This window comes from Botryllus schlosseri, chromosome 9, assembly GCF_051294905.1.
Source record: "Botryllus schlosseri isolate E-star chromosome 9, Bs_hap1, whole genome shotgun sequence".
NCBI classification, from domain to species: Eukaryota; Metazoa; Chordata; class Ascidiacea; order Stolidobranchia; family Styelidae; genus Botryllus; species Botryllus schlosseri.
In genome coordinates, this window is record NC_137244.1 from 20,038,173 (window position 1) to 20,064,065 (window position 25,893).

General features: G+C 38.6%; 1 protein-coding gene across 1 annotated transcript in view; it reads right to left on the reverse strand.

Annotated features, from left to right (window-relative positions):
- LOC145446720 (uncharacterized) overlaps positions 1-25,893 on the reverse strand; it is an 89,217-nt gene that overhangs the window by 37,463 nt on the left and 25,861 nt on the right. The window contains exons 69-151 of the mRNA XM_080325072.1: positions 22,953-23,035; positions 22,741-22,894; positions 22,600-22,682; positions 22,391-22,544; positions 22,249-22,331; positions 22,038-22,191; positions 21,888-21,970; positions 21,676-21,829; positions 19,561-19,643; positions 19,348-19,501; positions 19,206-19,288; positions 18,992-19,145; positions 18,690-18,772; positions 18,479-18,632; positions 18,329-18,411; positions 18,115-18,268; positions 16,537-16,619; positions 16,322-16,475; positions 16,180-16,262; positions 15,966-16,119; positions 15,664-15,746; positions 15,453-15,606; positions 15,303-15,385; positions 15,090-15,243; positions 14,359-14,441; positions 14,144-14,297; positions 14,002-14,084; positions 13,788-13,941; positions 13,486-13,568; positions 13,277-13,430; positions 13,138-13,220; positions 12,817-12,970; positions 12,669-12,751; positions 12,457-12,610; positions 12,321-12,403; positions 11,818-11,971; positions 11,629-11,711; positions 11,342-11,495; positions 11,204-11,286; positions 10,991-11,144; positions 10,850-10,932; positions 10,642-10,795; positions 10,503-10,585; positions 9,689-9,842; positions 9,546-9,628; positions 9,338-9,491; positions 9,200-9,282; positions 8,926-9,079; positions 8,785-8,867; positions 8,570-8,723; positions 8,431-8,513; positions 8,213-8,366; positions 7,609-7,691; positions 7,397-7,550; positions 7,253-7,335; positions 7,035-7,188; positions 6,895-6,977; positions 6,632-6,785; positions 6,494-6,576; positions 6,281-6,434; positions 5,918-6,000; positions 5,708-5,861; positions 5,564-5,646; positions 5,345-5,498; positions 5,206-5,288; positions 4,993-5,146; positions 4,850-4,932; positions 4,631-4,784; positions 4,386-4,468; positions 4,116-4,269; positions 3,977-4,059; positions 3,757-3,910; positions 2,925-3,007; positions 2,715-2,868; positions 2,117-2,199; positions 1,902-2,055; positions 1,755-1,837; positions 1,086-1,239; positions 946-1,028; positions 734-887; positions 390-472; positions 180-333; positions 20-102 (exon numbers count right to left, since the gene is read on the reverse strand). Of these exons, the coding sequence (XP_080181198.1) occupies positions 20-102; positions 180-333; positions 390-472; positions 734-887; positions 946-1,028; positions 1,086-1,239; positions 1,755-1,837; positions 1,902-2,055; positions 2,117-2,199; positions 2,715-2,868; positions 2,925-3,007; positions 3,757-3,910; positions 3,977-4,059; positions 4,116-4,269; positions 4,386-4,468; positions 4,631-4,784; positions 4,850-4,932; positions 4,993-5,146; positions 5,206-5,288; positions 5,345-5,498; positions 5,564-5,646; positions 5,708-5,861; positions 5,918-6,000; positions 6,281-6,434; positions 6,494-6,576; positions 6,632-6,785; positions 6,895-6,977; positions 7,035-7,188; positions 7,253-7,335; positions 7,397-7,550; positions 7,609-7,691; positions 8,213-8,366; positions 8,431-8,513; positions 8,570-8,723; positions 8,785-8,867; positions 8,926-9,079; positions 9,200-9,282; positions 9,338-9,491; positions 9,546-9,628; positions 9,689-9,842; positions 10,503-10,585; positions 10,642-10,795; positions 10,850-10,932; positions 10,991-11,144; positions 11,204-11,286; positions 11,342-11,495; positions 11,629-11,711; positions 11,818-11,971; positions 12,321-12,403; positions 12,457-12,610; positions 12,669-12,751; positions 12,817-12,970; positions 13,138-13,220; positions 13,277-13,430; positions 13,486-13,568; positions 13,788-13,941; positions 14,002-14,084; positions 14,144-14,297; positions 14,359-14,441; positions 15,090-15,243; positions 15,303-15,385; positions 15,453-15,606; positions 15,664-15,746; positions 15,966-16,119; positions 16,180-16,262; positions 16,322-16,475; positions 16,537-16,619; positions 18,115-18,268; positions 18,329-18,411; positions 18,479-18,632; positions 18,690-18,772; positions 18,992-19,145; positions 19,206-19,288; positions 19,348-19,501; positions 19,561-19,643; positions 21,676-21,829; positions 21,888-21,970; positions 22,038-22,191; positions 22,249-22,331; positions 22,391-22,544; positions 22,600-22,682; positions 22,741-22,894; positions 22,953-23,035 (9,800 nt within the window). The remainder of the gene's footprint in view (positions 1-19; positions 103-179; positions 334-389; positions 473-733; positions 888-945; positions 1,029-1,085; positions 1,240-1,754; positions 1,838-1,901; positions 2,056-2,116; positions 2,200-2,714; positions 2,869-2,924; positions 3,008-3,756; positions 3,911-3,976; positions 4,060-4,115; positions 4,270-4,385; positions 4,469-4,630; positions 4,785-4,849; positions 4,933-4,992; positions 5,147-5,205; positions 5,289-5,344; positions 5,499-5,563; positions 5,647-5,707; positions 5,862-5,917; positions 6,001-6,280; positions 6,435-6,493; positions 6,577-6,631; positions 6,786-6,894; positions 6,978-7,034; positions 7,189-7,252; positions 7,336-7,396; positions 7,551-7,608; positions 7,692-8,212; positions 8,367-8,430; positions 8,514-8,569; positions 8,724-8,784; positions 8,868-8,925; positions 9,080-9,199; positions 9,283-9,337; positions 9,492-9,545; positions 9,629-9,688; positions 9,843-10,502; positions 10,586-10,641; positions 10,796-10,849; positions 10,933-10,990; positions 11,145-11,203; positions 11,287-11,341; positions 11,496-11,628; positions 11,712-11,817; positions 11,972-12,320; positions 12,404-12,456; positions 12,611-12,668; positions 12,752-12,816; positions 12,971-13,137; positions 13,221-13,276; positions 13,431-13,485; positions 13,569-13,787; positions 13,942-14,001; positions 14,085-14,143; positions 14,298-14,358; positions 14,442-15,089; positions 15,244-15,302; positions 15,386-15,452; positions 15,607-15,663; positions 15,747-15,965; positions 16,120-16,179; positions 16,263-16,321; positions 16,476-16,536; positions 16,620-18,114; positions 18,269-18,328; positions 18,412-18,478; positions 18,633-18,689; positions 18,773-18,991; positions 19,146-19,205; positions 19,289-19,347; positions 19,502-19,560; positions 19,644-21,675; positions 21,830-21,887; positions 21,971-22,037; positions 22,192-22,248; positions 22,332-22,390; positions 22,545-22,599; positions 22,683-22,740; positions 22,895-22,952; positions 23,036-25,893) is intronic.

A 25,893-nucleotide genomic window follows, 5' to 3' on the forward strand; every position in this document is an offset into this window, starting at 1 on the left:
GTAAACACCAAACACATACCCAGTCCATAGCAATCCAGCTGTTTGCTAGCATTGTTGCTATCCGCTTCCAAACTGATATTATCAAACGTTTCGTAAACATCTCTAAAATATTTACATTTCAAGTGTACACACAATTCGTTTCAGATTGAAGCGAAATAATGACAGCCTGACATGCAAACCTTAAATTTGTGACATCATAGTTGTCAAGCTCTGGCTCCTTCAACTTGTCAGGATGCTTCTCCCCTTCTTCCGTACAATTGGAAAGATCCCAAATAGTATGCAGACATTCAATAGGATGTGGACCGTAGTAATTCGTGCAGTTGTTGTAGTATACTACGCAGAGCGGTATTAGAGTCAATTTAAAGATTAAATCACAAACACTGGCATACCCATCCCAAAACACTTTTTCTGATCTGCAACGCTTGCATTATCTGCTCTTGTTGCTGTATCGTTGAAGATTGTTTCAACGTCGCTGGAATATGGACTAATGAGATAAACTAGTAAAAAATACTGTATTCGTATATTCATTTGTAATACTAATGGCAAAAATAAAAACCAACATCAACTACAATTATGTACATAAGATGACATTACAGATACAATTACTGAACTGGATATTACCGTGAGGTAATCATTTCACATCACATAGGTAGAGATAATTTGCCCCTATAGAATTGCAACACTTTGGCTTCCACTCAGCCAAATGATACACAATAGGCGTCACATATTTTACCGGATATTTGTAGAGTTCAGAACAGTCAGTTCAGTGGAATTCAATTTTGACGGGTGTCCTGTCCCTTCTTTTAAACAAGTAGCCGAAGTCCAAATTGTTTTCAAGCATTCTGGAGGATGCGGTCCATAGTACTTGGTACATCCATCAGGATACACTTAACATAGGATAAGTCAAAGGAATGATACGACACCATAAAATGAGTTTCACCCTACCCATTCCAAAGCACTGAAGCTGTTTGGTGGAGTTCCCACTATCTGCCGAGTCCCGTATCTCATCAAACGCTTTCAAAACTTGCCTAAACAAACAGGTGTCCTATCGAAAAAAAGCACATACACCACAATGCAAAACTCACCTGATGTTCATGTCATCATATTTGTCTAACTCAACAAGGGATAATTTCCACGGATACTTCGTACCGTCAGGAATGCATCCAACTGATATCCACATTGTTTCCAAGCATTCAATGGGATGAGGCCCATAGTAATTGACACAGTGCTCAGGAAATACTGAAATATCATTCGAATACATGGACACAATGTAAAAAAGTGGGAAAGTACAATTGAAACTGTAGCCGACATGAGACGGATAGGTGTATTAGTTCTAAATTGAAGGTTTATGCCATGAGAGAACATGCAAGTAGTTTTGCATGTACGTAAAGTAGCTCACATCGACTGAGATATTAGCAGAGTCAGTATGCAATACAACAAATTTGCGATAACTATACCAGCGCAAATTTTCACATAATTTGTGACGCTAATTACTGGAAGTGTCCAATTAAGTGTCGGACTATCCATACTCTGAGTTCTCAAACTAATTCGGGGACCGGGAAGAGTTTATCAATTCAACACAAGGTATACTACACATTATACTATGAAACGACCGACCGCTGATAATAACATGTGCCTTGACACATTTGCGATATAACGACAGTCAAGAAAGCAAAAGTCCAAATATAGCAGCAAACCGATATGTAAGGCAACTTTAATTTATACCATAGAAACCTAGTTTCATATGAAATTACCCATTCCAAAACAATCCAATTGATCCTCGACACTTCCGTTATTGGCTTGGGCAGCAGTGTTGTTATATAAATCGATGAGTTCACTGAAATTATGTACAAGTTGGCACCCCATGATTACACATATAAAAGCAAAAATCTCCGCCATACCGAAGATTCAGCTCGTCCTGTTCGGTATGCTGCGTGGCTGTAAGATTTTGAGGATAGTGATAGCCCTCAGGCAGACAGGAAGACGAATTCCACACGGTTTCCAAGCACTCCATTGGGTGTGGCCCATAGTATTTTTCGCACCCATCGGGATATACTGATGAAAGTAACCCATTAGCACACTCTCTAATAACGTAATCGCAGAAAGGTTGGGTTACCAATGCCAAAGCATTCCAATTGTTTTGTTGCATTGCCTGAATCTGCCAGTTCACGCGTTTCATTGTAGATAGACATCACTTGCCTGTTAATCCAAGATAGTATATTCTCACGTTCAAACAGGGTTCAATACTGAAATCCTGATGTTCAGGAGTAGACAGAATTCCCAAGAGTTCAAGAGTACAGATGAGTTATATTGTCCCTAGTCGAAAACGGCACGATGTCTGGCATTCCAAGCACACCGAGCCACAAAGACTATGTTAACAGATGTCATGTTGAAAGTTGCATTTTGAATAATCATTCATTAGTGTTAAGTATTTCCTAGTAGACTTGCAATTGACAAGATTAGCATCAAGTCAAGTTGCAATATTCACCAATATTCAACAGATGGGCATTACTGAGTGAATTAGCTTTAATACAAAAATGATATTGTAATTGAATGCGATAAACTCACTGTGAACAAAATTATAATATTCCATAGACAAAAATCAGTTACTTCTAAAAACTAGGCATAAGCGACATACTAAAACTGCATGGGGAAATGAAACCGAAAATGCTACCCTAAAATTTGATTTGAATATAACAAATCTAGTGACCCACCTTAGGTCTCGCTTATCAAACCGCTCATGCTCGTCCTCTGAAATGTTGTGAGGATACTTGGTACCCTCAGGCAGGCATTCCACATCAACCCAAATCGTTGCCAGACATTCCGGTGGATGAGGTCCATAATAGTTTATGCAATCCTCCGGATAAACTGACGAACATATATCTGCTTACAACCACATTAATAGGATAAAAGTAATAACCTACTTAAACCAAAGCAATCAAGTTGACTTGCAACACTTCCGTTATCGGCTTGTTCTGCTGTATTGTTATATAGCTCGATCAAGTCTCTGTGAAATGAGTGTTATTGTGTTACAATATCTCATCAATGAACCTAGCCAGAAAAACGTGGATCAACATAAACATACATTCAACAGTAGATCTCAACAACGTTCCAAGTCCCTAAACTGTGTATTGAAAATGCTATTGTTAGAGTCTAGAATTCCCAGCGGAGAGCGTCTGTCTTAGTAGTCAACTTTATAGAGATGGGGCTCAATTATTTGCGGATAAAAAATGCCGTCCCAGATGATAATATTGATACATTTGATAATGTAATTAGTGCATAATATTTACATACTGCATTGATTGAGGAGACCAAGAATATTCAAACCTCGTGTATTTATTGCGTCTTATTCTAGATATCGACTATCACATCCCATCGTAATTTACTTCAAGTAACAAAAGCCAAGATTCCAGAGAATTGGGAAGACTCATTTCCTAAACCTACTTGAATCAACGTCTGAATAAACTTGGTATGTATGGAGTAATATTTGTGGATTCTAGAGGATCTCGTATGCACAGGACAGGTTATGTAGCAAATCAGCTAAAGCCAATACTTTGGTTAGCTCCCAGGAACATAAAAATTGCTGCAATACAGTTATTTTTTGTAAAAATCCGGGTATAGTTTCTGTATAGAGGGCTCAGAGCGATATTTCAAATTCTGAAAAGAGATTGAGGCTAGTTTGAAACTCTATGTATAGTTGCTATAGTCGCTACTGTACGAAATGCATATATTACAAAACTGAAAAAAAATGTCTACCTTATGCTCATAGCGTCTTGAATAGCATGCTGGCTGGAATTCAACTTCTCGGGGAACATGTGTCCGAAGTCCAGACATGTTGAATGGTTCCACATTGTCACAAGACATTCAACTGGATGAGGACCATAATATGACGTGCATCCATCAGGATATGCTAAGAATTTTATTAAAAAAGAACAATTAGAATGAAGGTCATAGACGATCAACCATCGCATCATACTTATCCCCAGACATTCCATTTGTTTAGTAACATTTCCACCTTCGGCCAATGTGAAGGTGCGATTATACAACGAGATAATTTCCCTACAGAAAACATTAAGAAAGTAGCGCTAGAATAGGTGCAGCTGGTCACATCATACCGTAGATTCATAACATCGAACTTGGATAGTTGAGTCTCATTAAGCTTCAATGGATATCGGGTCCCATCAGGCAAACACTGCTGTTCCAACCAGATTGTCACAAGGCATTCGACATCATTGGGACCATAATACTTTGTACAGTTATCTGGATATTCTAAATGAGAACAGTAATGGAACAAAAATTAGGAAACAATCTCTTTTAACACACAATTCACAAGTCGGAATATGAACCAATTAAAAACAGCAGCAATAAAAAAAACACAACTATACCCATTCCGTAGCATATCATCTGATGAGTAGTGTTTCCTTGATCCGCCAAAATAGTCGACAGATTAAACGATGCTATCACGGGTCTGCAAAATGTAAAATCAATCGTTTCACTGGTTTGCGTCACATGACTAAAAAAAGATGATTAAAAAAAGCTGTCAAGAATACACAAGTCTGCATTGACATAACATCTTCTCCGCCAGGGATTCAAAAACATTGATCACACATTCAAAGAAAACAACATCTACCTGATACCCATTCCAGTGAAATCGCTCACAGCGCCAGTAGATAACTTCGGGGGATATTCCGTTCCGTACGAAAGACACCTTACAGATTCCCATATCGTTGAAAGACAAGCCACCAGGTACCCGCCATAATACGTAACACATCCGTCAGGGTACGCTGCGACGATTGAAGTAAATATATATACAACTGATGAATAACTAATAACAAACAACTCAACTCACGTAGTCCAAAGCATCGCAACTGATGAGTGACATTTCCCGAATCCGCAGACAATTTGGTCCCATTGAATTCTCTAATTATCTCTCTAAAAGTATCAAATGTATCTCAATAATAACCAGGAGCAATTATATCCACGAATTCTCACCGGAGATCCATTGAATCATGGCGATCCAATTCACTATCATTTATCCTTGCTGGATATGCCGTCCCTTCCCAGATGCAGTGTGCATAGTACCAGAGGGTGATCAGACATTTCAAAGGATGCGGTCCATAATACTTCACACAATGAGTTGGGTATTCTGTCAGTAGTCAATGAGAATCACAACTACCACTTTGTAACAAATAAATTCCGTATTACCCATTCCAAAACAGTACGTCTGGTTAACTAAACTCCCATTGTCTGCAGATTTCATTGTTGCATTGAAAAACCCTTGAATTTCTCTGCAATAACAACACAGATTAATTCGAGTTCGAATTGATAAAGACGACTCCAAGACCTGAGATTCCACGTGTCAAGTTCGCTCAAGCGCGTGGACGATAGTTTTGGGGGGAATTTGTATCCTTCGGGAACGCAAGTAGATGTGTCCCACATCGTTACCAAGCACGGAACGGGATGAGGGCCGTAGTATTTTGTGCAATTTTCTGGATACTCTGGACGGAACAAAAAAAAATTTCAAATTACAGACCTATGAAATCACGGACCGAGGCCAACTTACCAAGACCGAAACAATCTAATTGACTCTGGACATGGCCCTGGTCAGATAGTGTTCTTGTTATATTGGTCTCGTTGATCACCTCTCTGAACGAGAATTAATCATTGCCTATTGGACATAGATTTAATATAAAGTAATCTATCAAACCTCAAATTAAGTCCGTCAATACGAATATGTTCCGTCTCATTGAGCTTAATCGGGTAGCGATAACCTTGATAAACGCATTCCGCGGTGTCCCAGATGGTCTCTAAACATTCCGTTGGATGCGGGCCATAATATTTGGTACAGTTGTCGGGATAGACTGAAAAAGCTTAGTATGAGATTGTGTATTTTTCAGTACCCTTTCGACCAACTCACCCATTCCAAAGCATCTCATCTGATACGGTACACTGCCGTTATCGGCACTGATAATTGAGACATTGAAGAGCGCAGTCAGCGGCCTGAAAGAGAAAGAGGATGAGGAGTCTGCCATTCTTGCGATGCAAAACCCTGAACAGTCTCCCTGTATCCAGATTATAACTGCTAGTACTGCTAGTAAATGCTCTGACTGAATGTGAATATTGAACATTTTGACATCGTTATGAGACTACAACTAGTAGAGGAATGGTATTTAGCCTTGAAACTGATAGCTACATAAATCCAAATCAAGGCAAGTAGAATAGACCATCTCATTGCACTCATGACTACCAAAATTAAAGCTCACAAAGATGGACACTTTACCTTATGCCCATTCCGGTAAAGGAGTTGACCTCGGCCGAAGACAGCTTTGGGGGATATTTGGTCCCTTGCGGCACGCATCTAACGTTTTCCCACACAGAAATAAGACACGGGACGGAGTACCCTCCGTAATACGTCACACACCCATCGGGATACTCTGAATTGAAGCGATAAAGCGTTCAGGTCACCTCCACGAACAAAAGCAGAATGAATTACCAAGGCCAAAACAGCGATACTGATCCGTCACATTCCCGGAATCTGCTGATGACTTGGTGCCGTTAAACTCAGAGATGATCTCTCTGTGAACAAGCCGTTGAAATACCGTTTAGCTGTCACATAAATATAATCTGATACCTCAAAGTCATCGAATCGTGTCGTATCAATTCGCTAATCGGAATCTTTGTAGGATATGCGTCGCCCTCCTTTATGCAGTGGGCATAGTACCATAGAGTCTTCAAGCATTCCAGAGGATGTGGTCCGTAATATTTAGTGCAGTTTTCAGGATATTCTGATGAGAGTGGCAGGAGTCAAAATAATAACATTATCGAGTACGAGAATATTATTGACAGTCGTGTTCAGATTGAATAGTAATCGCATAAAGCAAAATTCCATCATACCCATTCCAAAGCAATACGTTTGGTTGACAAGACTCCCATTGTCAGCGGAAAATGCTGTGTCGTTGAAAAATCCAGAGATCTCCCTAAAACACGATAGTTTGCACCCATATTATATACTTCTCTCGAGACATTCTTGATACCTGATATCCCATGTGTCGAGTTCGCTCAAGCGGCCCGGAGTAAGTTTGTCTGGATACTTGTAACCTTGCCAAACGCAGGTCGCTGTCGTCCACATTGTTATCAAGCAACCGACTGGGTGAGGACCATAATATTTGGTACAATTATCTGGATAAACTGAAACATACGACAACAACATAGCAATGTAACAATTAGCAAAGGCAACTTATTGTTTACTCACTGAGACCAAAGCAATGAATCTGACTTGGCACGTCCGCATTATCAGCCGATTGCCTCGTGGTGTTGGTCTCATTTATAACTTGCCTGAGATATATGCAGTTAGTTGTTGGTATTTTAAGCAAGGTCAAAATTAGACTTTCCCAACCTCAAATTAAGTTGATCAATGCGAGCATGTTCCGTCGCATTTAACTTTGGAGGAAACCGCGTACCGACCGGAAGGCACTGGACGCTTTCCCAGATTGTTATCAAGCATTCTGTGGGATGTGGCCCGTAATATTTGGTGCAATTATCCGGGTAAACTGGTGCGAATTACAAACTATTTATAAAAGAAATGACTCGACTTCTGAAATACCATACCCATTCCGAAGCATTTGAGTTGATGAGCTACGACAGCATTATCAGCAGCACGGGCTGAACTATTGAATTGAGCGATGACAGGCCTGAAACAAAGATGTGTGATCTGACTCTATCATTGGTCCTAAAAGTTGGCAATTTTGAGAGATAAGGTGGCCGATAGGGGACGTTCGGCAAATTATGTTTGGTTAACAGTGAAAAAAGTAGATAAACCGCCATGAGTATTAGAGAAAAGTAGAATTGATGATGACCTACAGTTATTAGGGGGTGATGAGTAAAAAGGTTTAGATACCACTGCTTGCAATCATTCCAGATTCCAGGTTGTGAATAGAGATGTACCTTGCATCGTCCGATTTACACAAACAATTGAATCCTATGTGATTTACACCTAAACTGTTAGCAAGAAGCTATTTGGAATTGTAAATAAGCCCTCAAAGTTTAAGAAACAGGGAATTCTTTTTGAAATACACTTTGAGCATACAATGTGACAAAAAGCACACCTATATTTATTGTTAGAAACAAAAAAGTGAAGAGTATCATTATTGGTGAAGTCAAGTTAATTCAAAATATAGCTCACAAATAATCACAAACATAGATATTCACATACCTTATACCCATTCCGGTAAATTCAGCCACTTCACTGCTAGAAAGTTTGGGTGGGTATTCAGTTCCTTGGAATACACATCTTACCATACCCCACATGCTTACAAGGCATGGAATCGGATATGGGCCATAATAGGTGACACAGCCCGTTGGATATTCTGAAAACCACAAAAGGAAAGGGATCTAAAAACGATGTTTTGTGGTAAACATCTCAAATATTACCGAGTCCGAAACATCGCAGCTGGTTGGTTATATTACCAGAATCGGCAGATGACTTGGTTCCATTGAATTCATTTATGATTTGTCTTTTAAAATATGGTATTTTTAGGAGAATATTTGGCATAGCAATTTCTTTACATACCTAAGGTTCATGGAATCATGTCTCACTATTTCACTAGAAGGTATTTTCGTTGGGTAGGCATGTCCTTCAACAATGCAATGTGCATAGCCCCATAGTGTTTCCAGACATTCCAAAGGATGAGGGCCATAATATTTTGTACAATTTGTAGGATATTCTAGAAAAAAAGAACTGAATTTGAGAGCAAAACCACATATCTGGCATAGGAGTCTCTTTACCCATTCCAAAACAGTATGTTTGATTCACCAAACTTCCATTATCGGCGGAAAACATGGTTGCATTGAAGAATCCAGATATCTCCCTATACGGCAATATCCATTGAGAATTAGATAACAACTTATATATCCCGTTATTTTTACCTAATGTTCCATGTATCAAGTTCATTCAATCTTGTGGTAGTGAGCTTCCGAGGATATTTATATCCTACTCTCAAACAGGTCGCAGTTAGCCACATTGTCACATAGCAGTCGGCAGAATTCGGACCGTAGTATTTCGTGCAGTTATCAGGATATACTACAATGATACAAAAAAAATTTGTGACCACGCTATTTCATGAAGTTATCAGGATAGACTATATTGTATTATATATCACGAAATTAATATTGAGGCGCCGAAAAATCCATTTCAACTCACCAAGGCCAAAGCATCGCAGCTGGTTAGTTACATTCCCAGAATCAGCAGATGACTTGGTTCCGTTGAATTCATTGATGATTTGCCTTCAAAATTTTGTATTTCTAACCAATATGGGGCAAGAGGATTTGATTATCTTACCGAAGGTTCATAGAATCATGTCTCACAAGTTCACTGGAACGTATTTTCGTTGGGTAAGCATACCCTTCAATTATACAATGCGAATATTCCCATATTGTTTCCAGGCATTCCAAAGGATGAGGACCATAATATTTTGTACAGTTTGCAGGATATTCTGGAAGAACATTTTGAACTTACAGAAACAAAACGCTTCTTATTCACTCCTTACCCATTCCAAAACAATAAGTTTGATTCACTAAGCTTCCGTCATCTGCGGAGGCCATGGTAGCGTTGAAGAATCCTGATATTTCCCTATATCATTATGTTTAAAGAGAATGCCAGCCAACTTCATACTTACTGCAACATTCTTACCTGATGTTCCATGTATCAAGCTCACCCAATCTCGGAGCTGATAGCTTCCGAGGGTATTTGTAACCTTCCCTCAAACAGGTCGCGGCTATCCACATTGTCACATAGCAGTCGACAGAATTCGGACCGTAGTATTTCGTACAGTTATCAGGATATACTACAATAAATACAAGACAAATTACCACAAAAATTAAAAATTGGTATTTATGACACCACAATGAAATGTAGGCTATCGGATGAAGTTTATTGTGTGGTGATGCGATGCGTCTCCGCCTGGGCCGCAAGGTATTTGAAATCAGGTTGTTATGACATCTAAGCAGTGCGGAGCAGTTCCTTCAATGCTGAAAAATTTCAGCTCAGTAATCCCGTCAACGTTTTCTTGGCCAAACTAAGCAGTTATTGCTAGCCTTTACAATACAAATGGAAGAGCCATATTCATATTCACCATTGCTAGCCCGGAAATGATTGTAACCTGCGCTGGCGTAATTAATTACCAATTTCATTGTTGAACACAATGATTTATCATTGATTGATGACCGTTGACCAGGCATCCATTGTTCAATTGCAAAGTTCTATCGCAAGTCTCGCGTAAACCATAAGGAAGGAAAGTACGCAACAACAATACGCATATCATCAATACTGAATAAAAATATATCAATTTATATTCAGATCAAACAAAATGTTGAAACTCATGTGCAATCATTAGAGAGCTGCAATCAAAGGTTGAAACAGCCGCAGTTTGGCTACCCCTGGACTATATTATAATATATATTACAAAATTGATAACTGAGGCACCAAAAAATTCATTTCAACTCACCAAGGCCAAAGCATCGCAGCTGACTGGTTACATTCCCAGAATCAGCAGATGACTTGGTTCCGTTGAATTCATTGATGATTTGCCTTCAAAATATTGTATTTATAACCAATATGCGGGCAGGAGGATTTGATTCTCTTACCGAAGGTTCATAGAATCATGTCTCACTAGTTCACTGGAACGTATTTTCGTTGGGTAAGCATACCCTTCAATTATACAATGAGCATATTCCCATATTGTTTCCAGGCATTCCAAAGGATGTGGGCCATAATATTTTGTACAGTTTGCAGGATATTCTGAAAGAACATTTTGAACTTACAGAAAAAAATGTTTCTTATTCACCTCCTTACCCATTCCAAAACAATAAGTTTGATTCACTAAGCTTCCATCATCCGCAGATAACATTGTGTGATTGAAAAATCCAGACACCTCTCTGGCAAAAAGGATTAAAATAATACAAAAGTAAAATGAAATCATTAAAATACTCCAACCTGATATTCCAAGTATCGAGTTCCGCCAGTCTAGCCGATGTGAGTTTTCTGGGATATTTATACCCTTGCCAGACACAAGTGGCCATTGTCCACATGGTAACGTAACAGTCGACAGAATTTGGACCATAATACTTTGTGCAGTTTTCAGGATAAACTGTTAAAAAATATTCACTTGCCACAAAATGTACCGCGTGGTAGGGAGATGCTATTCACCAAGGCCAAAGCAGTGCAATTGACTGGCAGTGTCTCCTTCATCAGACAAGGCCCGTGTTGTGGAGGTCTCATTTATAACTTGCCTGCAAAGGAAACATTTGGTGCCATGCAAAAAGTGTAACTGACAGAGCCATATACCGTAGATTCAGGCCGTCAATGCGGATGTGTTCAGAAGCATTCAATTTCTCGGGGAAACGCGTCCCTTCATCCAGGCAGTCCGCAACATACCATATGGTTTCCAAGCATTCCACAGAATGTGGTCCGTAATACTTTGTACAATTATCAGGATAAACTGTCAACAATAATCACTCAACACAAACGGTACCGATATGGTAGGGGAATACTTCACACATTCATTAGGATACACTACAAAAACTCAATTTAACAGGTTGATGCGGAATGGTAAAGAAACCCCCCATACTCACACATTCCGAAGCACTTCATTTGATGCGGAGAGCTTCCATTATCGGCGGAAAGTGCAGTACTATTGAACAACGAGATGAGGGGCCTAAAGGAAAATTGTTTAGACAAGTGAATAATTTACGTGATTTCAAACGGACGAGAGAGAGACATGCGGAGTAACAGTGAAAGGTACAACAGAACCAATCTACTACCTTAGTCCCATCCCGGTGAAAGAGTTAACGTCGGCAATAGGCAGTTTAGGAGGATATTCAGTGCCTTCAGGAAGACACCTCACCATATCCCATATCGTAACAAGACATGGAACGGAATATCCTCCATAATATGTGTCACATCCAGAGGGGTATACTGAAAATGTATCAAACATGACGTGGTCAAGAATGTTACAACGACACTTCGTAACACTGCTAAAGGGTTGGCAACATTAATTCTAGATTAATAATGCTAGACTTGTGGGCCAGGTCTCTGCTGAGGCCAAAGGTAGAGTATGAAGGAACACTGATTATGAATAAAAATCATGTTTGCTCAGACATAGACTCAATTATTATGAAAATATTATGCTATTCCAATATCTTTCCATATTTCAACAACGAATAAACACGTGGCTTCAACAGATTAGGATTGCAAATGATTTTAAAATCAGTATCAAGGATGATCAAGTTGTCCCAATATGCATGCAAGCCATAGAGTTTCTCACCGAGTCCAAAGCATTGTAGCTGATGAGTTGTGTTTCCAGAATCAGCAGATGTTTTTGTCGAATTGTACTCCCGGATTATTTGCCTGAACGAAGTACATTTATTACTTCGACCAACACAAGTAACTTGACCCTCCACCTTAGATTCATGACCATCTGTCTTCTCATTTCACGTGATGAGAGTTTTGTCGGATAAGCGTCCCCTTCAGGTATGCAATGTGCATACTCCCATATAGTTTCCAAACATTCCAGAAAATGGGGACCGTAGTATTTTGTACAATTGTCCGGATATTCTTCTCATGAAACTTGAGTTAGTATCATCATACTGGACAAAATATTGTCTGATCATACCCATTCCAAAACAGTAGGTTTGATTCACTAGACTTCCATCGTCCGCAGAAAACATGGTTTCGTTAAAGAATCGGGAAACCATTCTAAAACACAGCATTGCGGCATCAGGGAAATATCGCTCGGAATGATTTTGCTATAATAGCAATACCTGATGTTCCAAGTATCAAGTTCCGCCAGTCTGGGAGCCGACAATTTTCTTGGATATTTATACCCTTCCCTTACGCAGGTGGCAATTGTCCACAGGGTGACGTAGCAATCCACAGAATTTGGACCATAATATTTTGTACAATTCTCAGGATAAACTGTCATAAATAAGATTTAGATATTTGATGTACTAACACATAACACAATAAATCGCGATAGCTGTATGAGATATGCCTCATAATAAGTATCGCATTCAAACCGATATTATGTGATTATACGAAGCGTCATAACGAGCCATAAAAAAGAATAAATATGAAATTCCTACCTAGTCCAAAACAACGTAATTGGCTTGTCGCATTTCCAGAATCGGCATCGGACTTGGTTGCGTTGAATTCACGTATTATTTCTCTAGAAGACCGCTGTGTCAGCAGATCGGTTTTCAATGTGTCCATATATCTGGTTACCTTAGATTCATAGAGTTATGTCTTGCCACTTCAGCAGACGGGATCTTGGTGGGGTAAGCAACACCTTCGGATATACAATGAGCATTGTCCCATATAGATATGAGGCATTCAATGGAATGGGGGCCATAGTATTTAGTGCAGTTCATCGGATATTCTAAGAATAAAAAGTTGGTAAAGTGCTGTGAAAAAAGAAAGCAATTTTATATTACCTATTCCAAAACAATAAGTTTGATTCACAAGGCTACCATTATCAGCCGATTGTGCGGTTGCGTCGAAAAAGCTGGAAATCTCTCTAAAAGACCAAAATATGTTAAAATGAATAGCATGAAGATATTTTATAAACAGATCTCGATATGATTCAGGAGTGAATCGTATGAAGCAGTCGGAATTTACAACAGGTGGAAAGGCACATGACCCAGTACAATACCCTAACAAATACTAAGAATAGTAATATTTTGAAACGGGAATATTTTGAGATAAAACTACTGAGTACAAACAACACAATCATTACCTGAGATCCCATGAGTTCAGTTCGATTAGTCTTGCGGATGATAACTTTTTGGGATATTTGTATCCTTGCCGTAAGCATGTGGCATTAAGCCACATCGTAACCAAACAATCAACCGAATGTGGGCCATAATATTTGGTGCAATTTTCAGGATAAACTAACAATAAACAGATGCTCGTTTCATGAAGATCGCACACAAAATTAAATACTTCATTACCTAATCCGAAGCACTCCATTTGACTAGTGCTATCTCCATTGTCAGCATTGTCCCTTATTGTATTTGTTTCATTAATTACCTCTCTACAAAAATGGGATGTTACTGAATGTAGCATGAGGTAATATAACTGTATCTAGCATACCTCAGATCCAGAGTATCGATACGAGCATGCTCGGTGGGAGACAGCTTCACAGGAAAGCGCGTTCCATCAGAAAGACATTCAACACTTACCCAAATCGTTGTTAGGCACTCAATTGGGTGTGGGCCGTAGTAATTTGTACAGTTATCGGGATAAACTGCCCAATTTAAGAAGATCATCACAGGATATGTTGAATGACGAGCAAAAAATATACCTACCCATCCCATAACACTTAATTTGATGAGTTACATTGCCGCTATCAGCAGCAATAGCAGAATCATTGAAGAGACTGATGAGAGCCCTGCATAATAACAAATCGGTGTCACTAATATGATATCCAGTGTTTTTATATAAAGTAAACAACTGCATAAAGTCTCCAAGATAGTATGGATCATTGAAATTTAAATAGTGCTCATTTTTATTGACGTTTGTGCCTCCTTGCAGCTGCGATGAAACTTATTGCAACCCTAGCTATATGGAGTTAAGCTATAATAATATACCTACTCGACACACAAACAATTTTTAAATTGGATAGCATTTTGGAGGTACAGAATATGCAATTCAATAGCATATCCAAATTGAAATCAGCCCGAATATTTTCCGATGACACTAGTCAGCAACTAGTAGAGAATTGAACATTTGAAATTTTGAATAATCACAGTGAATAGAGCGCTGAGCCCAATGTATTATTTAGACAGTACACAAACTCCAACCAAGACTATGTCTATAGAAGGAGTACTAAAATAATACTTTAGGCTCAGCGTTCTCTTAACCCCCATTATTCAAAATTTCTTGTCGCTGCCACGCTATATTTTGTGATACAATTGTTGAGATATACAATGTTGTTCCCAATTCTCCACTAGTACCTGAAGATCACCAATGACGAGGGTCAGCCATGTTCGGGTGCATTTCAATATGAATATTCTATCCAAATTTTATATTAACCCGCCTTATGCCCATTCCAGTGAAATAATTGATGTCCGCAGGAGTCAATTTTGTTGGATGTCCAGTTCCTTCTGGAAGACACATCACTCTATTCCATAGTGTGGTGAGACATGCTTCTGAATAGGCACCGTAATATGAAGAACAGTTGGAAGGATACTCTGCAACGGAAAAAAAAAGACGTAGAATTAAGGGATGAGTGAGCGTCAACAAGCCTCACTGATTCCAAAACACAGCAATTGGCTGGTGACGTTTCCCGAATCAGCCGATGACTTAGTCCCATTGAAGTCGTTGATAATTTCCCTATTAGGAGGTTTTTTCCGGATAACAAATGAAAAATCATGCATCAACTTGAGAAATTGAAATGTACCTGAGATTCATAGAATCAAGTCTCGTCAATTCACTAGGTTGTAGCTTGGCCGGATATCCGTGTCCTTCAGATTTACAATGAGAATTGTTCCAGATAGTTTCGAGACACTCCAAAGCATGGGGACCGTAGTACTTTGTACAGTGCGTTGGGAATTCTAATCATCAAAATATCACAGAATTTAAAGAGAACGGACCACTAAGCAAAAGTTTACCGATTCCAAAGCAGTATGTTTGATTCACCAGGCTTCCATTATGAGCAGATTGTGCGGTCGCGTCAAAGAAGTCGGAAATCTCTCTAAGAGACCAAAATATGTTGAAATGAATAGCATGAAGATATTTCATAAACAGATCGCGATATAATTCAGGAGTGAATCGTATGAAGCAGTCGGAATTTACAATAGGTGGAAAGGCACATGACCCAGTACAATACCCTAACAAATACGAAGAATAGTAATATTTTGAAACGGGAATATTTTGAGATAAAACTACCAAGTACAAACAACACAATCATTACCTGAGATCCCATGAGTCCAGTTCAATTAGTCTTGCAGATGATAGCTTTCTGGGATATTTGTATCCTTGCCGTAGGCATGTGGCATTAAGCCACATCGTAATCAAACAATCAACCGAATGTGGGCCATAATATTTGGTGCAATTTTCAGGATAAACTAACAATAAACAGATGCTCGTTACATGAAGATCGCGCACAAAATTTAATACTTTATTACCTAATCCGAAGCACTCCATTTGACTAGTGCTATCTCCATTGTCAGCATTGTCCCTTATTGTATTTGTTTCATTAATTAACTCTCTACAAAAATGGGATGTTACTGAATGTAGCATGAGGTAATATAACTGTATCTAGCATACCTCAGATCCAGAGTATCGATACGAGCATGCTCGGTGGGAGACAGCTTCAGAGGAAAGCGCGTTCCATCAGAAAGACATTCAACACTTACCCAAATCGTTGTTAGGCACTCAATTGGGTGTGGGCCGTAGTAATTTGTACAGTTATCGGGATAAACTGCCCAATTTAAGAAGATCATCACAGGATATGTTGAATGACGAGCAAAAAATATACCTACCCATCCCATAACACTTAATTTGATGAGTTACATTGCCGCTATCAGCAGCAATAGCAGAATCATTGAAGAGACTGATGAGAGCCCTGCATAATAACAAATCGGTGTCACTAATATGATATCCAGTGTTTTTTAATAAAGTAAACAACTGTATAAAATCTCTAAGCTCGTATTGATCATTGAAATTCAAATAGTGCTCATTTTTATTGACGTTTGTGCCTCCTTGCAGCTGTGATGAAACGTATTGCAACCCTAGCTCTATGGTGTTAAGCTACAATAACATATCTACTCAATACACAAACAATTTTTGAATTGAATAGCATTTTGGAGGTACAGAACTTCAATATGCAATTCAATAGCATATCCAAATTGAAATAAGCTCGAATATTTTTCGACGACACTAGTCAGCAACTACCGTAATTTTCCATGTATAATGCGCAAAATTATACCGATTTTTTGCCCTAAAATAGGGGGGTGCGTATTATACATGGGTACAGCAAGCCTTGAAAAAAAATACTTCAATCAAAAACTTGAAATCACACCTTTCTTCATGCTTGTTTAAATCGCGCATCACCTCTAGCCATTGGGCCCCGTAATTCGTATTATCAAGTGTAACGCGCTGCCAAATAGAGAAGCGTGTTGCCAATTAACGAAAGCGTGTTTCTAATTAACGAGAGTCGTCTGCAAAGCACGCGATCGCTTGCTGAGTTGGTTTGCCGTTTGTACGCGAGCGAAAATAGGTCGCTGATTGCTACAAGCGTGCGCGGCAATCCTTGCTGATTCATCGCGTCAACGACAGGCCTTAACAATCGCATACACGAGAGGCCATGCGCGCAAGATATAATCGCTCGCGTAATCAGTCGCATCTCCAACTGGACTGGTACGCCCGACATAACCGTTGGCCTGAGCAATCGCATCTGTAATTGTAATAGGCCACGTGCTCAAGATGTCGTGTGTCGCTAGCCTGAACTATCGCGCCCCGACCTCACAGGCTTTGACTTCTATCTACTCTCGTTTAGAGACAATGCCGGTAATTGTATTATGATTAGCGATCATTATGTCATGATTGTTTGACAGTGACATAGCAAAACAGAACAACATCGAATACTAAACCGCAACTATTCATGTACTCATGTACTGCGAATGCAGAATGCGTACTATACATGGGTAGAGGCTTTTTCCCAGAATATACACGTCATTTTAAGGGTGCGTATTATAAATGGAGGCGCACTATATTCGGAAAATTACGGTAGTAGAGAATTGAATATTTGAAATTTTGAATAATCACAGTGAATAGAGCGCTGAGACCAATGTATTCTTTAGACAGTACACGAACTCAACCAAGACTATGTCTTTAGAAGGAGTACTATAATAATACTTTAAGCTTGGCGTCCTCTTCACCCCTATTATTCAAAATTTCTTGTCGCTGCCACGTTATATTTTGTGATACAATTGTTGAGACATACAATGTTGTTTCCAATTCTCCACTAGTTTCTGAAGATCACCACTGATGAAGGTCAGCCAAAAATGTTCGGGTTCATTTCAATATGAATATTCTATCCAAATTTTATATTAACCCGCCTTATGCCCATTCCAGTGAAGGAATTGATGTCCGCAGGAGTCAATTTTGTTGGATGTCCAGTTCCTTCTGGAAGACACATCACTCTATTCCATAGTGTGGTGAGACATGCTTCTGAATAGGCACCGTAATATGAAGAACAGTTGGAAGGATACTCTGCAACAGAAGAAAAAAAGACGTAGAATTGAAGGATTAGTGAGCGTCAACAAGCCTCACTGATTCCAAAACACAGCAATTGGCTGGTGACGTTTCCCGAATCAGCCGATGACTTAGTCCCATTGAAGTCATGGATAATTTCCCTATCAGGAAGTTTTTTTTGGATAACAAATGAAAAATCATGCATCAACTTGAGAAATTGAAATGTACCTGAGATTCATAGAATCAAGTCTCGTCAATTCACTAGGTTGTACCTTGGCCGGATATCCGTGTCCTTCAGATTTACAATGAGAATTGTTCCAGATAGTTTCGAGACACTCCAAAGCATGGGGACCGTAGTACTTAGTACAGTGCGTTGGGAATTCTAACCATCAAAATATCTCAGAATTTAAAGAGAACGGACCACTAAACAAAAGTTTACCGATTCCAAAGCAATATGTTTGATTCACCAGGCTTCCATTATGAGCAGATTGTGCGGTCGCGTCAAAGAAGTCGGAAATCTCTCTAAGAGACCAAAATATGTTGAAATGAATAGCATGAAGATATTTCATAAACAGATCTCGATATAATTCAGGAGTGAATCGTATGAGGCAGTCGGAATTTACAATAGGTGGAAAGGCACATGACCCAGTACAATACCCTAACAAATACGAAGAATAGTAATATTTTGAAACGGGAATATTTTGAGATAAAACTACTAAGTACAAACAACACAATCATTACCTGAGATCCCATGAGTCCAGTTCAATTAGTCTCGCAGATGATAGCTTTCTGGGATATTTGTATCCTTGCCATAAGCATGTGGCATTAAGCCACATTGTAACCAAACAATCAACCGAATGTGGGCCATAATATTTGGTGCAATTTTCAGGATAAACTAACAATGAACAGATGATCGTTACATGAAGATCGCACACAAAATTAAATACTTTATTACCTAATCCGAAGCACTCCATTTGACTAGTGCTATCTCCATTGTCAGCATTGACCCTTATTGTATTTGTCTCATTAATTAACTCCCTACAAAAATGGGATGTTACTGAATGTATCAAGAGGATGTATAACTGTATCTATCATACCTAAGATCCAGAGTATCGATACGAGCATGCTCGGTGGGGTTCAGCTTCGGAGGAAAGCGCGTTCCATCAGAAAGACATTCAACACTTACCCAAATCGTTTTTAGGCACTCAATCGAGTGTGGGCCGTAGTAATTCGTACAGTTATCAGGATAAACTGCCCAATTTAACAAGATTATCACAGGATATGTTAAATGACTAGCAAAAAATACCTACCCATTCCATAGCACTTCATTTGATGAGTTAAATCGCCGCTATCAGCGGCAATAGCAGAATCATTGAAGAGACTGATGAGAGACCTGCATAATAACAAGTCAGTGTCACCAATATTATATTCAGTATTTTATATAAAGTGAACAGCTGTACAAAATCTCAAAGCTTGTATGGATCATTGAAGTTAAAAGAGTGCTCATTATCATTGACTTGGTGGATCCATGCAGCTGTAATCAAACTTATTGCAACCTCGACTCTATGGTGTTAAGCTATAATACTGGTCAACAAAATGAAAATCAAATATTGGGCAGAACATCTATGAGCCTTTTCGGGGTTTGTAAGGTGGCTGATTACGGAATATCATATAAGTTTTGCCAGATTTGCTCAACCTTAGGAAATATGTATATATCCAAAAAGACTAAATTACTGTAGTTACCACCTAAATATTTCACTTGGTAGGAATAGTATCTTCATTACCTTTATACTCCACATAAATAGAATTGACTATATAAATAACCCCCATGTCGTCCTCCATTATTCAATCAACATGAACATGGCCTGATTCGAGATCTTTGTTTGTCAAAAAAGCAGTTTGTCAAGACTAAAAACTGTACTTTTCATGACGGAAATATATTTTTCCTATACCAGATGTTGATTCTACCAAGACGAAAGAGGAGTACAATGTTATCAAATTTGTCCTTGAATTGCTTAACTACAATACTCATATGCGTCCGATCTCTCATGACAAGTAAATAGACAAATTTCTGCCGAGCCAACAAAGTGGGGATACCTAGTATCCATATCGAACAGGAATGGTGAGGCTGTTATCTTTGATGGAACTTCATATATTCAAATATGAATGAAAGAATATAATATCATACTGTTAAAGAGCTCAGTGCATGGAATTTATATCAAGCGTTGTGAAAGATCACAAACCACCCAACTAAAAACAGTTGGCCTGAAAATTGGTATCTGCATATGGAAAACTTGAAGCAAACATGAGCATTCAACTCCATCTCCTGCTCAGTCATCTTGATATACTTTCTGATCATCTTGATGATTAGAGTGAAGAGTGGGGCGAAAGGTTCCACCCAGACATCAAAACAACAAAAGAAAGATATCAGGGACGATGAGATGAACTTATTATCGCAGACTATTGCAGGACCCTTTCGAATGACTACACTAAATTGATAACTGGCAAAAATCATACAAAAAACAACTTTATTGAGATAAATGATTATTAATATAAATTGAAACTTATTATTTGGAATTTACAATAGGTAGGTAACATAAAACTGATTGAACTAATGTAATTTTTCCTGATAATTCAGGTAAATACGTACATATATAGAATAGACGTTTATTTAGGAACATGATATCCATGAAAGCATTCAACTCGGAAAAATCGAATGCCCCCAAATATATTAAATTTCTGAACTTTATAATACAACTGAGATCTTTTTTTCATCAGTCCATACAGCGAAAATATGAGATTTTAGTGAAAAATAGCCCCATATGTCGTCTCCAAAACAAGAGCCAATGTAAAAAAACTAAGGCCATATTCAGAATCAGTGCCCTTCAGAATACCCCAAACCACTCATAGTTTGTCTGTCTAAAAATATGTTCTGACCAGTGTGATATATCTATTCAATACAATTTTTAATACAATATTTAAATTGAAGAGCATTTTGAAGGTACAGAACTTCAATATACAATTCAATAGTATATATGAATAGAAATGAATCCTAATATTTTCGGATGAAACTAGTCAGCTACTAGTAAAGAATTGAAAAATTGAAATTTCGAATAATCACAGCGAAGAGAGCGCAAAGCTCAATGCAGTCTTTTTAGATGGTACACGAACTCCAACCAAGCCTGCGCTAACAGGAGTTCATGTACCTTCTAAAAATAGTACTTTGAGCTCAGCGTTCTCTTCACCCCGATTATTCAAAATTTCATGTCGGTGCGACGTTATACTTTGTGATACAAATGTTGAGATATACAATGTTGTTTACAATTCTCTACTAGTTGCTGACGATTATCCCTGACAAGTGTCAGCCGAAGATGTCCGGTTTCATTTCAATATGAATATTCTATTCAAATTTTATATTAACCCGCCTTATGCCCATTCCAGTGAAGGAATTGATGTCCGCAGGAGTCAATTTTGTTGGATGTCCAGTTCCTTCTGGAAGACACATCACTCTATTCCATAGTGTGGTGAGACATGCTTCTGAATAGGCACCGTAATATGAAGAACAGTTGGAAGGATACTCTGAAACATAAAAAACTGATGCAGAATTGAAATATGAGTGAGCTTCAACAAGCCTCACTGATTCCAAAACACAGCAATTGGCTGGTGACGTTTCCAGAATCAGCCGACAACTTGGTCCCATTGAATTCGTTGATAATTTCTCTATGAGGAAGTTTTTCCAGGATAATAAATGAAAAACCATACATCAATTTGAGAAATTGAAATGTACCTGAGATTCACAGAATCAAGTCTCGTCAATTCACTAGGTTGTAGCTTGGTCGGATATCCGTGTCCTTCAGATTTACAATGAGAATTGTTCCAGATAGTTTCGAGACATTCCAAAGCATGGGGACCATAGTACTTTGTACAGTGCGTTGGGAATTCTATCCATCAAAATATCACAGAATATAAAGACAACTGACCACTAAACAAAAGTTTACCGATTCCAAAGCAATATGTTTGATTCACAAGACTTCCACTGTCAGCTGACATAGCAGTCGCATTGAAGAATCCAGATAGTTGTCTGAAAATAATCGCTACAGCTCGAATCATGCTTACAAAAATTCAAGAAGACACCAAAACCTGATATTCCAAGTGTCCAATTCCTTCAACCGCTTGTTTGATAACTTTCTTGGATATTTATATCCTTCTTCAAGGCAAGTTGCAGTTGTCCATATTGTCACCAAGCATTCCACTGGATGAGGACCGTAGTATTTCGTACAACCGTCAGGGTAAACTTCAAAATATTCAGTTTTAGAAGAAGAGTTTTGATATTATAATTAAAAGTTTACCAAGACCAAAGCAGTCAACTTGACTCTTTTTGTTAGCATCATCAGCTGAATACCTTGTGTACTCAGTTTCATTTATGACTTGCCTAAAACATACACACACGATATAATATCACATCATCAGCGACTACAAGAACTGCTTGCCTCAAGTTCAGGTTATCAATACGTGCATGTTCAGGCGCAGGCAATTTCACAGGAAAACGGGCTCCTTCAGCCAAACATTCAACAATGTCCCATATTGTCTCCAAACATGCTGTTGGGTGCGGGCCATAATATTTCTCGCATTCATCGGGAAACACTGCATAAAACTGTCAATGGATCCAAATAGAACATAGTATTGAAGTCATAATATCTACCCATTCCGTAGCATTGCATTTGATGAGTCCCATTTCCGTCGTTGGCCTCGAATGCAGAATTATTGAAAAGAAGGCCCAAGGCTCTGAAGAAATAAAGTGAAATTGGTGCAAACCAAGTCTTACAAAATGCTGAAATTAAATGTGTACATAAAACAGAAAATACAAACGAAACACTCATCAGATAAAGTTCGAGATAGAAGCCGGCAACACAATGGTATGGAAAACGAGAATAAATGGTTGCAATATTTCAACATTTCTTCATCAGAATCAAAGCTGGAAATCACTCTTCAGACGTGAGAACTAAATCTCAGAGGATCAATATTTCCAGGACTTCCTCCAAGTCACATGAATTAGATATCCGTTCATCTTCTGTTTTCGAAGGGGCACATCAGAAGGCAGCAGACATGTGCACCAGGTCATCAATTCCTAATTCGCAAGCTTCATGCGGTTGCTTGTATGGCTCTTGGCGTTAAGTTGCTGAAGTCTTTCTAAGTCGTAACGCTGCATAACCCTATGTATTCACTCTATTGACACAGCGCGCTCTGTCTTGAAAAATACACTAATTACAGAAACAACATCTTGGGTTCTTGGACTCTGACTGAGTGATCCCAAACTACACTTTCACTGGTTTCTAAAGAGGCTATGCAACTAGTACCATAGAAATAAATCATAGAATTCGAAAATTGATTGTGCAATTCTGTAATAGAAAACAATTATCATTCATGAGTAAATGTTGAGTAATAAAGTAAAGTAAATAGGAATCATGTTTCATGGGAGTCCTGAGACTAAGCAACCTCTCCAAACCATTCTAGGTTTGCTTTGTACTGTATACTCTTGAATACTCAATACTAATCAAATATAGTACTCATATATAGTGTTTTGATAAACAAATTCACATATATCTAGAGTAGCGTTTCTTACACTTTTCCGAACAAGTACCACCAATTTGTATTTTACTGCGCTGCGTACCACGATGCTCCTGAATGACCAATACCGATATTTATAAGTTATTGACATTGTGATTAAATTCGATAGATGCAACTGTTTCTTTTGCAAAAGCATGTCAATCCAGAGTGTGACATTCTTACAGTAGAGAATGTAGAGGGCTTGTTCTGGCAAACGAGGATGTCTTTTCTGCATGATTCAGATGCCGTTCAAGGTGCCTTTTTAAGAAGCTTGAACTCATGGCCTCGTTAAAACAGGTTTTAATACAAACCACAAACATCATTCTTCGTATTTGGTTGCGATGAATCCATACTTTTTGTGTTCTGGATTATAGTTTCATTCCGACATGCTGCATACTGTACTAATGAATTAGTCAGTTGGTCATAGTAGCGTATTTAGTCAATCTCATTAGTTGCTTAGTTTTCTATGTTTTGACGCCACTGCTGACATGATTCTTATATTGTGTATTCACAGTGGTTTTAGCTACAGCAAATTGAAGAATAAGTACAATTAACAAAATCGCCGTACTTTTCGTGTACCATTGCAAAGGTCTCGTGTACCACAATTTGAATTCCACTGACCAGTGTTCCTTGACCTTTCTAGCCCTTGTACCTCTTCTGTTTCCAATATAATTTCTCGCACACACTGTCTATGATCGGAACAGCATTTAGTCAGACCACAACCAAATTCTGGTCTTGAGCCCACATTGGGTTCTGAACATAACTTCTGAAACAGACCATTTTCGCGCTACCATTTATGCAGGAGATTCAAAAATTAATACATTCTTTCGGTATTGAATTAAGGTCGGGATTACTCAATTCAAGACCTTAATACTTCTCCATTTATTTCCATTTTTGTCATACCCAAGCTAATGAAGAATTTTTTTTAAATGATTGAATAAATTCTACCAAATACATTGGTACTTATATATATGACCATTCATTTTTTATCCTCTCACAGCGCATGTGATCAGATTTTCCGTTGACTGGTAGAGGTGATGGAGGTGATGACTTCAAAAATTTGGGGTACAACTTTGTCCATCTTAGGCCATGTTCTATTTTTCATGACACACAGTTATTTGTGAGTATGCATTGTTAGTAATTACTTTGTCGAAGCACGTTTATTTCGGGAAGGATTGTTGCTACTTAATGATATTGATATCACTCACACGTACTTGGCCAAACTTACAATAAAATTCATTCGCATTTGCATCACAGGGTTAGTGCCAGGCGATATCACTAGTAATTAGTAGGGCAAGTTTTTGCCACTTTTGCCACTTTTTTTTACAGCTTCCAGCAGATTCCTAATTACTCAAAAGTTGTGCAGTATGGCGTTCTAAGCTGTGTGGAGGAATCTTATATTGCAACTATTGGCAACTTTCCTCCATTTTTTTCATGCAACTTATTGCAATTTTTCAATTCTTCATGTTACTCTTTTTCGTTTTTTCATGCAACTTTTTTCGATTTTTCATGCAACTAATATTTGGAACCATAGGCGCCGGACGCTAATTTTTCTTAGGTATGCGGGTTTGATGACGTCACAAAGGTATGGCGTGATAATGTGACATAATTGATAATTAGGGTTAATATAGCATCGATTCATTGGGGTAAAATGCATGCGTAAATGCCGATTATACAATCTCCACGTGTCGACGAACTTACTCGTATGGTAAGCTTGTCAACGAGTCCGGAAGTGCTGTCAAACTGTCAATTACCGAGTTCATTAAATCTCGCGAACAATTAAATACGCCGCTTATAAACACGTACTACGTAACCTCGTCGACGATTTTCGCAAGTATAAATGTCCGAATTGTTATGGAATCTGTTCTATCATGGCACCGATTTCAGGTGGTTCAAACCTTTCTCGTCGTACACAACTCAAGCCTTGACACACATCTTCTGAAGGTTATGTTCAAGTACTAGCGGAATTCAATTACGCATGCACGCCTGCACCATCGCACATGTCTGTGGACATTCGATGTCTCGCTAATAAGCAT